This window comes from Amphiura filiformis, chromosome 11 (genome assembly GCF_039555335.1).
Source record: "Amphiura filiformis chromosome 11, Afil_fr2py, whole genome shotgun sequence".
NCBI lineage: Eukaryota > Metazoa > Echinodermata > Ophiuroidea > Amphilepidida > Amphiuridae > Amphiura > Amphiura filiformis.
In genome coordinates, this window is record NC_092638.1 from 38,762,425 (window position 1) to 38,780,958 (window position 18,534).

The 18,534-nt window shown below is 36.0% G+C and overlaps 1 protein-coding gene across 1 annotated transcript in view; it reads left to right on the plus strand.

Moving 5' to 3' along the window:
- The window catches only part of LOC140164819 (5-hydroxytryptamine receptor 1A-like), a 270,443-nt gene that overhangs the window by 140,436 nt on the left and 111,473 nt on the right, over positions 1 to 18,534 (plus strand). The window contains exon 2 of the mRNA XM_072188194.1: positions 7,974 to 8,193. Within this exon, the coding sequence (XP_072044295.1) occupies positions 7,974 to 8,193 (220 nt within the window). The remainder of the gene's footprint in view (positions 1 to 7,973; positions 8,194 to 18,534) is intronic.

The following is an 18,534-nucleotide window of genomic DNA, read 5'->3' on the forward strand; positions in this document are numbered from 1 at the left end:
TGCCCTCGGACCTAGCGGGAAAATTCAGCAAAATCGTTTTTGTGCGTACAAAATATAATTTAAAATGTTTTACAAGAACAAAAATGAACCCAAAAAACTTGGTAATTGTATAAATAAATGATCAAGGGGAATGAGTAACATGTCGGCCCTGGTCGAACATGAGTTTTATATAGGTTCCTAAAGAGGGCATTTAAAGCTTTCAGAAACTGAAAACCCCATGTTGATACGACTTACCTTTGCGAAGTTACGTCAATTTATTAATCGCTGAAAACAAAGTAAAACAAAAGAATTTGAACACTTTCTTTGCCAATATCTCAAAATCAATATTAGCGACATGCGACTCATTTCCCTTGATCGTGTCACAATTACTTTAATAATTGTAATGATAACATTATTACAATAATAAGTTAGCTATTAATAATTGCAGCAATTTTCCCGATATGTCAGATGTCAAAGTGGCCCAAAACTACTCTCAAAAACCGGAAGTGTACTTATTCTGCAAGTCTGCATCAAAGCCATTTCTATTACATGAAGACTCGTTTATCAAATTAATATCGCGTTGAACTTGATTTCCTGTTCTCATATCAGTTTGTATAATATACACGATGATAAATCAGGACTGCCTTAGTCTGTGAGGTTGACTAATTGCTTCACAATTTAATTCGTTGCACATTTAAGGGGGCACTGCACGACTGTGTCATCTTTTTGTGGGACCTGTGAGCACAGCAGATGCACCAAATTGCATTTTCAATGTGTGTGTGTGTAGTCTTCAATATGTGCATAATACAATCGGTCATTATCTGTAAAGGGCAAAGCTGGTTTGATAATGATAGTGACATATTGTGGCTCGATCATAATACAATTGGTCATTATCAAAGTGCATGTCTGATTTGATTTCGATAGCGAAAACAATTGTGGCTTGATCATAAAACAATCGGTCATTATCCACAAAGCCAACGCTGGTTTGATTATGATAGCGACACATTGTGGCCCGATCATAATACAATCTGTCATTCTCCGTAAGGGAAAGGCTGGTTGACTGTGTAATCGTAATATATAATTAAGTCCAGTTCCCACATGATGTAATTTGTTAAATAAAAAACAAATGAAAATAATGATAAAAAACACATTTATTTACTTACAGTAACACATTTTGTTTGACCACGTCACCATCAAGTCAGCATCTAGAGATGAGAAGAGAAACAAAATCCGTTTCCTACTTTTCTTTCCCATTGCACTGCGGGTCGGTCATCAAAAACACTTCGTATAAGTACCAAATGGCTTGAGATAATTGTACTACCATTCTTTGTGCTCATCTAACGAGAAAATATGATCTGCCAATTCCACTTACCCTAGTCCCCAGGCGAAATAATGTCTTGACAAAATATTCTGATTTAGTTGGATTCTCTTTTTTGTTAATTCAACATGGCAAACGAGTCTAGTGAAAAATATGTATTTGTATACATTTTTATCCGAAATTGTATTTTTTCCCATACTGTGAATCTTTGACAGTCAAATTTCTTGAGGGCGTACTTATTTACGATATCCCAGTGACATCGTATTGTAGCAATAGTAATAATTCACATCAATGGATAGACTTTCAGATAGCACAATGCATTATTATTACGAAAGAAAAGCATACGGACATAACTAGAAGGGAGAGAAACATTTGGATAAATTTCTGGTACCAAAATACATTGGTTACGACAGGGGTTAAAGCGTTTACAAGGACTACTCTTATAACAGATGACTTAGTTGCCTCTCGATCATATTGGACATAAGTAAATGAGGCACTTTAACTTAACGCCATTGCATTAAATCTATAACATAATTCCTTACACGCGCTATTCAAGACATAGAAGGCATTACGACCACATCCACACAAGCCGTTAGTCGCGTTATTGATTGGAAAGGTCTAGGTCTAAAAGAAGTATACAGCTGTCACTGTCAGCTGCAATATTTGTGCCATTAATAAGCATTGCACTTCACACGCATTACATTAATGATATAAAACAACTTATGTTGAAAGGCGATATCCTGCAAACAACGCCTCAAAGCTGTCGCGCTCTTAATCTTTCAATAATTACAAATCACTCCCAAGTTCGAGTGCAACAGCTACCGTTTTGTTATTAAGGTAGTACCGCAGCACTGGTTAGTGTCTTACAAGATTTTGTTTCAAATTCTTGTAAAAGCTCGCAGTAGTATTACAAAAAGTAACATGTGTATATATGAGGAAATTGTGAGTCTTTCGGAAAATAATAGAGCAGAAAATAAATATTGCTCTGTTTGCTTTTACACGAGAACAAACAAACAAAATATAACTTGGACAATCGAATACCAGTCAAAAAGGAAACGAGAATAAGTCCCAATTTCTAATGGACATACTAAATTTACGATACCATGTCATAATATTAATGGAACTACTACTCAATTCGTATCAATGGATACCACGAAACATTAGTACGAAAATAGCCTAGAAAAGCGTAGGAAGTAATTTAGAAGGGGAAAAAACAAGAGGGTTGCAAGTTGCGGTGGATAAATTTCTGGTAAAAATACATTGGTTAAGACAGGGTTCAAATCGTTAACAAGGACTACTCTTAGTTGGCTCTCAATCACATTGGACATAAGTAAACGACACACTTGAATTTATCGCCATTGCATTAAATCTATAACATCTATAAAATCTATCCCTTTCATGCGCTGTTAACATATTACATTACCATTACGACCACATCCGTACAAGCTCGCGTTATTGGTTGGAAAGGTCTAGGTCTTTGAGACCTTAAGAAGTATACAGCTGTCACTGTCAGCTGCAAGATTTGTGGCCATTAATAAGCATTGCACTTCACACGCATTACATTAATGATATAAAACAACTTATGTTGAAAGGTGATATCCTGCAAACAACGCCTCAAAGCTGTCGCGCTCTCAATATTCCAATAATTACAAATCACTCCCAAGTTCGGGTGCAGCAGCTACCGTTTTGTTATTAAGGTAGTGCCGCAGCACTGGTTAGTGTCTTATAAAGCTTTTGTTTCAAATTCTAGTAAAACCTCGCAGTAGTATTACAAAAAGTAATATGTGTATGTATGATCCAGGAAATTGTTTGTTTGTTATTCTGAAAGGTGCGTATAGTTTCGAATAGTTTGGTAATGTTTTATACATGTTCAGAGGCCAAAACAAATCTTTCACAACCTTTCATGATGTTTTAACCCTGGAACATGTATTAAACATTATAAAAACCCTAAGAAACTATGCGTAACTTTAGTGTATACATGTTGAGGGGCCTAGTGGACTTACGGTCTTCTTGCGCTCAGGGCTTCATTTGCTTTTACACGAGAACAAACAAACAAACAAAATATAACTGGGACAATCGAATACTAGCAAGAAAAGAAACGAATAAAATAAGTCAATTATGCCATATTATTTACTCCGTAATTTGAGACTTGCTAAATCAGTTAACACGAGGAAAGCCAACCACACAAAAATATCAGGAGCAAAATCGAATAGCTTCAAGACAAGAAACCGGAATAAGTCAATTATGTAATATCAATTTGTCCGTAACTTGAGACATTGTTGATTCAATTAGGATATACCGGAGACTTACGGGATTTAAAACAAATCCTCATTGGATTTAAACGGATGAACTGTAGTTAGTAGTTATCTAATTCAATATTTGTAAGATTTAAAATTAATTCATAAAAACTTATCTTATATTCATTGAAATAAGAGAACGTAGAGTATTTTTGAAGAGTCACTTTTTACTTGAGTAGGATCTGGCACCCTATTATGATTATTGTGAAGCATTTCTGTCCAATACATATTTGACTTTAATTCAAGAACCACAAGACGCACTGGAATGCTAACATCTTTGCAGCTTTCATAACCCGACACATGTCGTAGTTGCTTAAATTGCCATTGCTTTAGAGTTTGGTGCATTTAACAGTACATATCGTCGCTGGACAAAAAAAGAAAATTTAAATTTTGAAGTCAAAAATTTGGTCAGCTTGTAATTCCTTTTAGTCAGATCTCGACCAAGTCAGTTTTGCTGTTGCGTCCTTAAAAGTGTCTAAGACATGACTTTGTCGGAGTCACTTCAAAATTTCTAATGAGTGAACACATCCTAGGCCAATCCAAAGGGGTCACTCCATAAACCATTGTTTTGTCATGGAGGAAGCACGGAAGCACACGCGTGAGATACCTGCAATATTTCTCACGTACAATCTGTCAGTTGTGCATTCCAGAAAACCAGAGGCGTAAATTCCGGGGGATGAGGGATAAATCAGGCCCTCCCCAATTTTGGTTAGAGGTGATGTTTCATGCAACCATCACCCCCCCCCCCTATACTCGTCATCATACTCATGTTGACGCCTGTATGTGTGTTTCTGACCAAGTTAACATCGTATTTGCCCATTTTAGCCTACAAAAGTGTCTATTTGTTGCGCTCGTCGTGCGAATAGCACATGTCATCGTATGTTTAATATAATGATATCTCACGGGAATCCCCACTCGCTTGAAAATCCAATGGTAACTAGAACAGTGATATGGTACTGAATGTCAACAGTTGGACTGACAAGAGCAAACGCTGGCGGCGCATTAATTGTAGATTGCAAAAATTGAAAATGTATCCACATGACTGTAAAGTCCACTCAGACTATTGCCATATTCAGTGAAAGGTGATCAAGCCTTGTCCAAAGCTGTTGGGCGTCTCACCATTTGTATTCATGTGAATGCAAGTATTCCTTCAAATCCGGTCGACGTAACTATGGTAACGTATGTTGGAAAATGAGGTTTGAGCAGCATCCCTGTTTGGAATACAAGGCGGCAAAGTCATTTGACAATTTCAGGGGCTCGGTCACCTTGTAATCGCTTTTTGTCAGATCTCGACCAAGTCAGTTGTTGCGTCCTTAAAAGTGGCTGCTGAGACATGTCGGAGTCATTACAAAACGCTCATGACTGAGCACGTCCTAGGCCACTCCTAAAGGGGCCATTCAATAAACCATTTTTTTTCATGGAATCAGCACGGAAGTGCATGCGTGAGATACCTGTAATATATAAATGTTCACAGCTGATATGTGAATGTCTCACGGCCAACCTGTCAGTTGTGCATCCATGAAAACATTGAAGCTAGCTCAATTGAAGTAAAGGAACAAAATGCGGGGGCTCGAAAATGGATCGTCGAAAATATAAGCACCTAATAACCTCAAAGGACATTGAGCTGCATGCTTGATTTTACCTTTGTAATAAAAATTCAATACGCATTATAATATGATGTCAACGAACTAAATTCGCGTTTTTATCATTGACAACAGCAGCATGGTTTTGTGTAATGTTGGGTAATATGATTCATTATATCTAATGTATAACAATGATTAGCATCTGTCTGATTCTGCACATATGTCAAATTATTTGAATCGTCAACTCTGAGCTATACTTTTGAGAATCAAATGTAAAATGACACCCAGGAAAACATATTTCATTCCACTAAAAGGCTATTATACAGCTACACACAAAGTTGTTTTCTATTGGAAGGTCATTGACAGCTTACCGCTTAGGGATGCACCATTAGATGCTCAGGGGGTGGAAGTTTTGAAAAAAACTTCACCCATCAACACTAAAAAAACTTTCCCCACCTAACTCACAGTGTATAAAGGCATTCGGCGGTGAAAAAAGAATTGCCCCGACCCCAACTTTCCACCTTCCTCCCCCTGAGAAAGAATCTAGAGGTGCGTCCCTTAAAAGTGCGTAATTCAACTATACCTCATTATTCAAATACAATATTCAACCTTAGGGCCCGTAAGGTCTATCTGTACACAGGGTCTAATTATATTTTAGTCCCAGACTTAAATTAAACCTTTTTTAATCATATAGTTCTAATAGAGAGATCGCGTCTAAATATTTCGCAACTTAGATGAGATCAAAAGTTGTACCTTTCTGTATACTACTAAAAGTTTAATCAAATTGACTTTGCACATCGAGTCAACGGCTCGTCGGTTTAACGTAATATTTGATTTGACATTAAAACCCGCTTCGATATCAATGTCTCTTCTCGAATGAATTATGTACATGTATTATTATATAAAACAATTGCAGTTACTTACATAAGGTGTCATCAAAAGTATTAGATCTGAATAACAATATTTTTAATCTGTTGTTTGTTAATTTAGCGATCATCATCTAAGAAAGGAGTTCAGAGTAAATCGAAGAAGACCAATGCAGTGTGCTGGAGAAATGGTGGTTACGCATACAAAACAGGAAGTTTAGTAGTTGCTAGGAATGAAGGCATATATTGTGGCCCAGATGTTGCCATCAAAAATGCAAACTTCAATACGGTGTACCATCTGAATCACCTCTGGCTCACATCTTTAAAGCTATACATTTGTTTTGTCACTGCCACATAGAGGCACTCAAAGTTCAAGATCCTCTCATATAAAAACCAAAAGATTTGCTCGTGGCAGATCGCATGTGGCTACTACATTGGACGCCATGAGCATGTACTCCATTGTAGTTGCTCTTAAAGGAAAGTCAGGCATATAACATGGCCTAGATATTGCCTCCAAACATGACTATAATTGAAGACCGAACTAAAAAGACTATAGTTTGCGTCTGACGTCCTGTCAACTAGGCCAAAAATGCTGTACTGCGCAGGTCAGCAACCAATCACAACGCGCCGTTGCCCTGACGTCAGACGCAAACTAGCGTCCTGAATAAGCTACATCTGTCCTCCCTTGATCAGCTGGTGATATGGAGCGCAACTTAAGCCAAGTGTTTCAAATCATTCAAATAGTTGGAAACGACATATCTACCTCTGGAGAGACCATTATGTTGCAATTGCTGAAAGCTTGACGCAGACATTAACCTATTAACTTGACGTTAAAGGTACCTTGATTTTCACTATAAATATTTCAAGGGTTATTGCATCTAAACCAATTCAAAGCTTGTTTTTATTTTCTCCAAATGTGGGTCATATTGTGTGGAATAAATTAATGTGTAAACATTAGAGCTACTCGTGTGCAAGCTGTATCTGGGTTGCATCGTACAGAGTGAAATTATAGAAGCAATAAATGTTTTGATTTGAAATATAGAGTTGGTAATTTGATTTGATACTGTACATTGTAACATGCACGATCACGTTAATAATAACATTTGATTTTATAGGATTCGAGGCCAATGTCGAGGGTAATATTCATGCCGCCCTACTTTTCACAAGTTTTGTCTCAATTGGGTGATATGGATGAGTAGTTTTAGATAATATCCATACTAGTGCTGATATCAATTACAAGCGTAATTCACAAATGAGTTCCCACGAGTTAGCATCGGTGTTCAAAGAATTCACAAAAAAAATGATGCGTCTACTAAAGAGTCTGCAAGCGAAGTCTAACTTGTTCCACTGGCTACTTCGCGTCTGTACTCCCAGGCAGCTGCAACGTCATATCAGTTTACAGGCCAATGTTGGAATTCGGGTTGGACTTGTTTAAGACCAGGGGCGTAACAAGGCGTTATCAGCCCTATCCTTAACCAAGCTCATTTTGGCTTTTGCTCGGGAACCCTGAACCCTCGGGCTCTTGGACTTCGCCCACCCTGTCCACCCGCTTGCTACGCGGCTACGCCCCTAGTTATGACGAGTCTCAAGGTTGAACTTCAGTAAAGGACATCAGTCCGTGTTACCTTTTAATGTCCTGTCTGTTGTCTCCTGTCTCGTCCACCTCCCTGAAGTAGCCATTACTTTTAAAGTGGTCGTTTGGTGTTGCTTTGAATTTATAGCATGCTTCATACACTATATTTACAGTGTATTCTTTTTTAAATGACATTTGATATATGCCCACTGCTAATTTTAACCGGTATCGCTTATCATTTTGCCTATTTTTTGCGGGGCTGGGTTTATAGATTTTTTTAAATATTCACTTACATCCACACATTTTACACATTTATTATAATGTTATTTGGCTTTTGTTTTTCTGTATGCATTGCAGGTATAATCATGGGTGCATTCGTGCTATGCTGGCTTCCATTTTTTATTCTCTACGTAATCAAGCCGTTATGTGGTGAGACGTGTCAGATACCGATCGTGTTGGAGCGTTTCGCCCTATGGCTAGGCTACTTCAACAGTCTTCTCAACCCAGTCATCTATATCTGCTGTAAACCGTTATTTAGAATCACATTCAAAAGGATCCTTACCCTATTCTACTGCAGGTAGGTCTTATCTTTACTTTATATTTACCAAAAAACATATTTCGTCCGCAACGTATGGAACAGGATACCGTAACTAGTTTACTAACTCCCGAATAGCATCCCATTACAAACTGTGCGCGTTATTCCGGTGTATTTATCTGATAACAGAGGGCGATATTAAACTATGAACCATCCGCTTCTGCATTCATTTGTAATGTTCTGTCTGTGACGTTAGCTCTTTTATGAGTTTGCTTTAGTCGCTACTCGCGCTCGGCGAATCGCGTTAAGTACTTCACTTGTTAGATAGGGGCGGTTTATAATCATCGGTTATTCGTCAGTATACAAGAATCACGATGAACAGAACATTTGCTTGAACGAGGCTAACTTACAGCAGCAAACGTTAAAGGACCCATTCTATATGTCCCTATAGATTTTGAATGGTGATAACCGGGTATGACGACATACGTTTCTAAAATTTGACAAAGAAAATGTATGCACTTTGATTCTTTATTATTTTTAAAATATACGTTGAGCTGCACTCATATATGAACAAAATGTGCGTCAAATATGTGGTCAATGTTATAATTTATTCTGATGATTCATCATTAACTTTTGACAATGCAAATTTCTTCAAGCCCTGTGAATCAATCATCTTCACCTGGCATGCGATAGCTTTAAACTGGCCTACTTAACGTGGGATTTTATCTATTTGTTTCAAAAGGTGAAGATATGCCCAAGGTTTATGTGTAGTTCACCCACTCAAATAATGTCAAAAGTTTTCATTTGATTTACTTACCACAGTAATAATGTTGGTTTTAGTTTATAATTACCATACAAAAATGTGATAATGTATGTAAATTGTAAAATTGCTAATAGCTTATTTCATTGACACACTTTATGACATTTAATGAGATTCATTCTTGTAGCAACTAGTTTACAAATGAGCTTTCACGTTGCATTTTGGAATAAGTTGTGACGAGTCCTCATCCTGCTAATGCAGCACATCAACATTATTTTTGTGAGCATCGATTGAGGCAAGAATTTATCAACTTCAAAAACACGCAGCAGTACACATTCATCACATTGGCTTAATGCTTTAACTGCAGCTAAAATTTTGATATCCAAAACTTGAACCATTTCAAAATCTTGTATATTTCCTACTTAACAAATCAGAACATTTCAAGTGTAGGAGATAGCACCAGAAACAAACATACTACTGTTATTGTTGGGGAATTCCCTGCTGAAACTGATAATACGATTAAACTCGATCCCCGTGGCCATAAAGAGTTCTAATATAAGGCAGTTGATTTTTGACCACCCTACTTTTTTAGATGTGAGATTATCATTTTAATACTAGCATAAGACTTGTGTAATACAAGACTCAAGGGTCCAAGAATTATGGAAAGAATGTAGAATGCATTGAGAATTGTTTTAAGTAGAATTAAAGGTTAGATCTGACAATAAAGAGTATTAGGTGATTGACATAGATAATACCACTATCTTGTCATTAACAAGACACATGTGTTTCAATAACCTGGTTTACTGGTCGACAATCTTTGCTGTTTACCAGTTTTGTCATATAAAAGTTTATCCTGGTCCAATCAATGTTTTTTTTCAAATTGTGTTACTTTAGATACCTGCCAGTATCAATCAATCAATCAATCAATCCCTGAAACTTATATAGCGCCTAAAACCAAGCAAACTTGCACTAAGGTTCTGGACACATGCAAGGAACATCATATGCAAACAAATGAAAAGAAATACATACATAATATCAATTCAAAATATACACAATTACAAAGAAAGTTAATGCTTATACGCAATTCCAAACAGGTGATGTTTAACCAGTTTCTTTAAAATGACAATGGATTCTGCATTTCTGATGTGTTTGGGCAGTTTGTTCCAGATGCGGGGTCCATAGCAGGAGAAAGACCTGTCCGCGAATGTTGAATGTTGAGTTCTTTGTTCAATGAATAGTGTTGTTGATGTTGTGGAGCGAAGGCGTCTGCGACCAGTTTGTTCATGAAGCATATCAGAAATATAATCCGGAGTTTGTTTGTGAGAAGATTTGTAAACGAGGACTAGGATTTTAAAATCAACTCGTTGCTTAATGTGTAGCCAGTGCATGTCAATGAGATCATTTGTGATGGAGTCATACTTGCGTTTCCTGGTAATTAGGCGTGCAGCAGTACGCTGGATATTTTGAAGATTTGAAGACGCTTGAAAAGTATTTCGCTGATGCCGACAAGTAAACTATTATCTCAATCCCTCTTGATTATGAGTGTTACCAATGTGCATTCATTAATCCACCTGTCACACGTTTTGTCTATAAAAAAAAATGTTTCAGCTCACAGACTCAATGAAAAAAATAATACTAACTTTGTTTCTCGATTATTTTAAAATTATACATTGCGCTGCGCTAGAATGGGACCAAATATTTTGTCAATAAATATTATATTCTGAAGATTAGTCAGGCGATTTTGACAATGTAAATCTCTTCGAGCCCTCTGAATCAATTAACAGACGATAGCTTTAAATTGACCTACTAAATCTTATTTTATCTATTTGTTCCAAAAGGTGAAGATATGCCCAAGGTTTGTGAGTAGTTCGCCCTCTCATATAATGTCAAAGTTCTTATCTGATTTACTTGGCACGGTAAAAATTGTGTTGGTTTCATTTTGTAATTGCAATACGAAACTTAGATACCGTAAACGTATGTAAATTGTAAAATTGCCTATAGGTTACTTCATTGACACACTTTATGACATTTAATGATATTCATTATGGTAGAAACATATAGAATCCGAAATCTTTCGCGGCAACTAGTTTACAAATTAGCTTTTACGTTGAATTTCATCCTGCTAATTCAGCACATCAACATTATTTTGGTGAGCATCGATTGAGGCAGGAATTTCAAAACACGTGCCAGTACACTGTCATCACATTGGCTTAAGGGGGTACTACACCCATGTGGTAAATTTGTGACTATTTTTGCATTTTTCTCAAAAATAATAACACACTGGTAACAAAAGTTATGTATATTATTTTTATTGGGGCAAGGGATCCAATTACTACACTGAAATTTCAGTAACTCAAGACAAGCGGTTCAGCATATATGATAGGAAATGAGGTACATCCTAGCGGTACCTTATTTCTTATCATAAATAACGAACCGCTTGTCTTGGGTCACTGAAATTCCAGTGTAGTAATTGGATTCCTTGGCCCCTATAATACACATAACTTTTGTTACCAGTGTGTTATTAGTTTTTGAGAAAATGCAAAAATAGACACAAATATATCGAGGGGTGTAGTACCCCCTTAATGCTTTAATTAACTGCAGCTAAAATATTGCTATCCGAAACTTGAACAATTTCTGTACAGTCTGAACAGTCTGTATTATTTCCTACTTAACAAATCAGAACATTTGAAGTGTGGGAGATAGCATCCCGGGGATAGCATCAACAACAGACTAATGTTATTGTTGGGGAAATCCCTAATGAAACTGATAATACGATTAAATTTCCCATGGCCATAAAGAGTTCTTATAAGGCAGTTGATTTTTGACCACCCTTCTTTTTTAGATGTAAGATTAGCAGTAAGGGATAAGACTTGTGTAGTACAAGACTCAAGGGGCTAAGAATTAAGGAGAGAATGTAGAATGCATTGAGAATTGCTTTGGGTAAAAGTAAAGGTTAGATCTGACGATAAAGAGTATTAGGTGATTGACATAGATAATACCACTATCTTGTCATTAACAAGACACAGGTGTTTCAATAACCTGGTTTACTGGTGAACAATCTTTGCTGTTGACCAGTGTTTTTTCCTGATCCAACCAATGCATTTTTTCCAAACTGTGTATATTTTATGCAATGTATGCAATACTTTTATTTGCTCTTAATTTCGACATTATCTGAGTTATGATTTCGCTTCCTAGGGTGAATGATATTTTGAGGAGAAGAACTTATTACAAACAGTCAAACCATTATTATTTCCCAACTCAAACAAAATTCCATTTCTACTTATCTGAAACTTGAAAGACTATAGTGAAATAATTGCACTTTAGGAAGTTCTGTCGCATATTACAACGGATTCGTGTTTATCGTTGCATGAATGTGATCTTTAGAAATAGCGTGTTGGGAACTGAACATTTCTTTTAGATTTTGTTACCGCGCAGCCAGTAGGAATTGGGGAATCAGCTTTCACCTGATGGGACTACACATTATTAATCCAATATTGAAGGATTTGACATGCAAATTTAATAGCAATGCCTGCCTATTTAAATCATCAATGCGTGGATTATAGATGAAATGAACAATATAAATGCCATAAATAATATAGATTTGTCATTTATACTGGAAATAATATGATTTGTATAATAAAAAGAAAAGTAGTGCGCTTTTATGCTTCACTGTTTTTTGTTTTTGTTTTTGTTTTGTTTTTTCTTTTTTCAAATCTATTAATTCATGAATGTGAGCTTTAGAAATAGCGTGTGGGAGCTGAACATTTCTCTTTAGATTTTATTACCACCATGACCACACAGGCGGTAGAAATTGGAACAATCAAATTTCACCTGGGACTGTATGCATATAAGTACAATATTACAGGATTATGAGTGCAAATTTGATAGCGATGCCTGCCTATTTATAGGCGTGCAAATGTGATAGCGATGCTTGCCTATTTTTGGCGTACGATAGTCATGCATGTCTATTCAAATAATCAATGCATCTTACGTGTATCGTAGATGAAATGAACAGCAATGCCATGGCTAGTATAGATTTGTCATTACTGCTGGAAATGATATGATTTGTTTGATAAAAAGAAAAGTAGTGTGATTTTATACTTCAACGTTTTTGTCAAATATAAGACTCCACGAATCCAGACTTGAGAATATTCTCTGACGGGTTGAACAAAATCCTTGAACACAAATTTATTTTTGCTCAAGAAAGAACTTGAACCACTAAAAGGTCGTCACTACATATCCCGAATGTAGGAAGTTAATGAAAGGTTTGCACTTATAAATATGAATCTAGCGCTTCAGGAAGACCCACCCCCATTAAATCTAATCTATTACAAGTTAAAATGGTGCTCTAGTCATAATATAGATCTTATCGTGTTCACAGTCATACTCAAACACCTTTATTAATCCAATTTGATTGAGTGACGGGAGATGTGTAAAATGCGTAATATTAAAAGTGGGCAGACATTTTCGTGCGCTATTCAACTGGTAGGTTGCAATTGTGCAAACAGATTTAACACGCCTATGTAGTTTTGTTTTTACAAAACCAAATACTGGTTACGGCTGATTCACATATCGAAGGATATAATTATTATCATGTAAAGTAGCCCGGGTAAAGTTATTGCCAATGACCTTTATTATCTCTAATAAAAATATTTTAAGTATCGAACATATGTATATCTACCAAATATTTAAAGGAGGAGGATTTTATTACACGCTATTTCCACTTTGGTTGTTTGACCTTGACCACCATCCTTCAAGTCAGCATCTCAATCCCTTTTGATATTGGTGTTTCCAATGTACATTCATTGATCCACCTGTCACGCGTTTTGTCTATAAAAATCCGAACAAAACATGTTTCAGCTCACAGATTCAATGAAAAAAATATATACAAACTTTGTTTCTCTGTTATCTTTAAATTATAAAGCTCTAGAATGGGAACAAATATGTGTCAAGTATTTTGTCAATATTATATTATGAAGATTAGTCAGGCGATTTTGACAATGTAAATCTCTTCGAGTCCTGTGAATCAATCAACAGACAGTGGCTTTTAATTGACCAACTAAACGGTGGATTTTATCTATGCGTAGTTCATCCACTCAAATAATGTCAAAGTTTCTGATTTACTTGGCACGGTAATATGTTGGTTTTAGTTCATAATTATCATACAAAACTGTGATAATGTATGTAACTTGTAAAAATTGCCTATAGGTTACTTCATTGACACACTTTATGACATTTAATAAGATTCATTCTGGTAGAAACGCATAGAATCCGATATCTTTCGCTGCAACTAGTTTATAAATTAGCTTTTACGTTGAATTTTAAAATAAGTTGTGATGAGTCCTCATCCTGTTAATTCAGCACATCAACATTATTTTTGTGGGCAACGATTGAGGCAGGAATTTATCAACTTTTAAAAAACACAAGGTACCAGTCGGACACTGTCATTGGCTTAATGCTTTAACTGCAGCTAAAACATAGCTAAACGACACTTGAATAATTTGAACAGTCTGTATTTCCTACTTAACAAATCCGAACATTTGAAGAGTGGCATATTCCATCAAAAACAAACAGATTGTTATTGTTGGGGGAATTCCCTACTGAAACTGATAATAATATGATTAAACTCCCCGTGGCCATAAAGAGTTCTTATAAGGCAGGTGATTTTTGACCACCCTACTTTAGATGTAAGATTATCATTATACTAGCAATAAGGGGTAAGACTTGTGTAATACAAGACTCAAGGGGCCAAGAATTATGGAAAGAATGTAGAATGCATTGAGAATTGTTTTGGGTAGAAATAAAGATTAGATCTGACGATAAAGAGTATTAGGGGATTGACTTTAGATAATACCACTATCTTTTCATTAACAAGACACAGGTGTTTCATAACCTGGTTTACTGGTCAACAATCTTTGCTATTGACTAGTGTTACCATATAGAATTTTATCTAGTTTTATACTCTATTAATCTAGATTTGAGAATATTCTCTGACGAGTTAAAAAAATCCTTGAAAAAAAATCCTTGAACTACAAAGTTACCTTTTGCTCAAGAACGATTTCAACGTGAACCATGAAAGGGTCGTCACTAACACCCCCCCCCCCCCAACCCCCCCTCCCCCCCCCCGAGTGTAGGAAGTTAATGAAAGGTTTGCACTAGTAAATTGTAATCTAGCACTTCAGGAAGACTTCCCCAATTAAAACGGAAATGGTGCTCTGGTCATAGATCTTACCGTGTTCACAGCCATATTCAAACACCTTTATTAATCCAATTAGATTGAGAGACGTGGAGATGTGCTAAATGCGTAATACTAAGAGTGGGCATACATTTTCGTGCACTATTCAACTGGTAGTCTACACTTGTGCAAACAGACTTAACATGCCTATGTAGTTTTGTTTTTACCAAATTAAATACTGGTTACGGCTGATTCACATATTGAAGGATATAATTATTATCATGTAAAGTAGATGGTAAATAATGTTTTTATTGCCAATGACCTTTATTATCTCTAATACCAAATATTTTAAATATCGTATATCTACAAAATATCAATTGAAATAATATTTAAAGGAGAAGGATACAATTTTATTACACGCTATGGTGGATTGACCTTGACCACCATACGCCAAGTTACTGCCAGCAATCCCTTTTGATATAAGTATACCAATGTGCATTCATTAATCCACCTTGCGATACGTATTGTCTTTAAAAAAATCCACAAATTTATTTTTGCTCAAGAATGATTTCAACGTGAACCATGAACGGTTCGTCACTAAATCACCGAGTGTAGGAAGTTAATGAAAGGAAGTGCACTTATAAATATTAATCTAGCGCTTCAGGAAGACTTCCCCCAATTAAATCTAATCTATTAATACAAGTTCAAATGGTGCTCTAGTCATCGATCTTGTCGTGTTCAAAGTCATACTCAAACACCTTTTTTATAATCCAATTTGATTGTGAGACGTGGAGATATGCAAAATGCGTAATATTAAAAGTGGGCAGACATTTTCGTGCACTATTCAAGTGGTAGTCAACTTGTGCAAACAGATTTAACACGTCCACCTTTACCCCATCAGTGAATTCGATTGAATGAATTTAAAGGATATAGTACCCAGTGGCGTACCGTGGCCGCTCCTTCCCCGGGGGGGGGGGGGGCTGAAGAAAATTTAATTTTGCCGCCCCTTCTCAACAGCCCGAAAAGGTTGACCCAATTTTTTTTCGGTGGTTTGAAAAAGTGAAGAGCAAAAAAAAAAAAAGGATTTCAGGCGCTAGCGCCCTAAAAGCAATGTATAGTTCAATTTTTTCACAATGTTTTAGGCTTTTTCAAATGTTTCCGCACTTTTTACTTTACTAATTGTTTTTGCCGCCCCTTCTTCTTCCGCCGCCCTTCTTTTTGCCGCCCCTTCTTCTTCCGCCGCCCCTTTGTTTTGTCCGCCCCCTGCTTTTACCCGGGGGGCTCGCGCACCCAAAGCCCCCCAAATACGCGCATGGTACCGGTATTAGCCCGAGTGAATTGGTAGCTTATTTGAGTGTTTATGCTAAAAATTGCATTGATGACTCGGACTTGGAAGCTGATGACTCGGACTCGGACTTGGAAGCTGATGACTCGGACTCGGACTCGGGAGCTGATTACTCGGACTCGGAAGCTGAATGACTCGGACTTGGACTCGGAAGTTGATGACTCGGACTCAGACTCAGATCTTGTTGACTCGACTATAACACTGGTTTTAGCGCAACGGGTGGGAAACTATTAGTAACGTTAAACCCTCCCAAGAAGATTAGGGTTAATAAATAAGTGAATTTTGCTCAAATATAATATAACTTTTTCCTTTTTAGTTTTCGCGCGATATTGAAAGAGAACGAGAAAATTATGCATTTTCTTACATATGAAGAAAATACTAATCCATTAATTCAACCAAGTCGCGTCTCTGTCTTATATGCGATACTTTCAGAGGAAATCATAACCAAACCTCTTACCAATTGTATGTTTCTCGATGTTAGCGTTTCCATAAAAAGCTAGGAAGCGTGATCCTACTACAAATTACCAAATGTTTTCATTTATATATCACTTTATCACTATTTTGCTGTTATTTTTTACGTTTGATCAATGCAATTTGGATTTCAATGGTGTATGGTAATCATAATAATAAATTAATTCACCAATAGACGACACAATTGGTATGGCACAAACGAGCACCTGGCATTACAACAGACTTAGCGCCGCAGAGAAAAGAAATTCAATTCATTATTTTGCATTTTATTAAAAAATTAATTATTTATAATGGGTCTATTGTATGTCTTCTACGAAAAACATCATGAACTAGCATACGCTTGCCGGATGTGTATTTTTAGTAGTATATTGGAAAATCTAGGTCAGAACCATGTGTTCACTAAAAAAAAGTGAGAAATACTAATTAATTTGAATATACCAGTACGCACATTTGATCCGAATACCTTGTATAGTTTGCTCAATTGATTTGTACTTCCGATATCAGAGCAACACATCATCACTAAAGCTTTTAATTTAAAAGATCATTATTATTTGTTATGCAAGATGAAAGCATTACTTAGCCAGTCAGTTGCACCGAATTTATTATTATGAATTCCACAAAGATCGTGATATCAAGTGACAGGTGATACCCCACACACAAAAAAAGGAGAATATTGTCCGAAAATTTCCATGAACGTGATTGATAAAAAATACCCAATATTTTATGCAATAAGAGATTGTTAATTTTTATATTTTAATTTCTCTACATCTCTCAGTTGTTTAAGGTACCATCTTGTATCATTTATTGATCCTTGTTGTGTGTCTTTCTCTATTAGTCTTGAACAATTGACTACAGCTCCATTTCACCAAGAAAACCTCTTACACTTCTTGAAACCAGCTATAATTTCGTAATTTCTCAAACAAAAAGGATTGTAATTGTCTACTGATCTGAGAGTTGAATGACATGTTGAGTGAAATTAAAAACGATATGGCACGGTAATTAAAATTAATGTCACTTCCATTTGACTAAAGTAATCCCTTATCGAATCAAAGTGAGTTTTATTTAAAATAGCATAATGGGAGATGGATGTTTCTCTTTAAATACGAGAATCTTGGATCGCGCTTTCAGAACAGAGATTGTCAATCTAAAACAGATTTCACCAGAGACTTTATGCATTAGTCTGATGTTCTTGGATTAGTCGTACAGATTTGATGAAGATACCTGGCGTTTTTGACATAAATCAATGCTTCTTTAAGTAATAGATGATATGTAAAAAGATAATACCCTGGCTAAATATACGTTGGCCATGACAGTTGAATCTTCAATTTAATACAATCTTGTAAAATGATACATTTATTTTTGCAATTTTTAAGTAAAATTTGCTAATTATATGCTCATGCTTTGCCATAACTACTAAGTGAATAAAATTGTTATAATGTTAGAATTTAGAAGTCTTAAATTTCTCCGCATATGCCTTCACCATCTTTTATTTTATATTTATTGTACCTGGTGTTTTTGGTTTTTGGTTTTTGTTTTTCATTCCTGTTATTTCTTTTTTGAGGGTATAATGTTATATGATGACTTTGGTTTGGTTTTGTCACTCGTACGCCATAATTGGCTGGTCTTATTTCT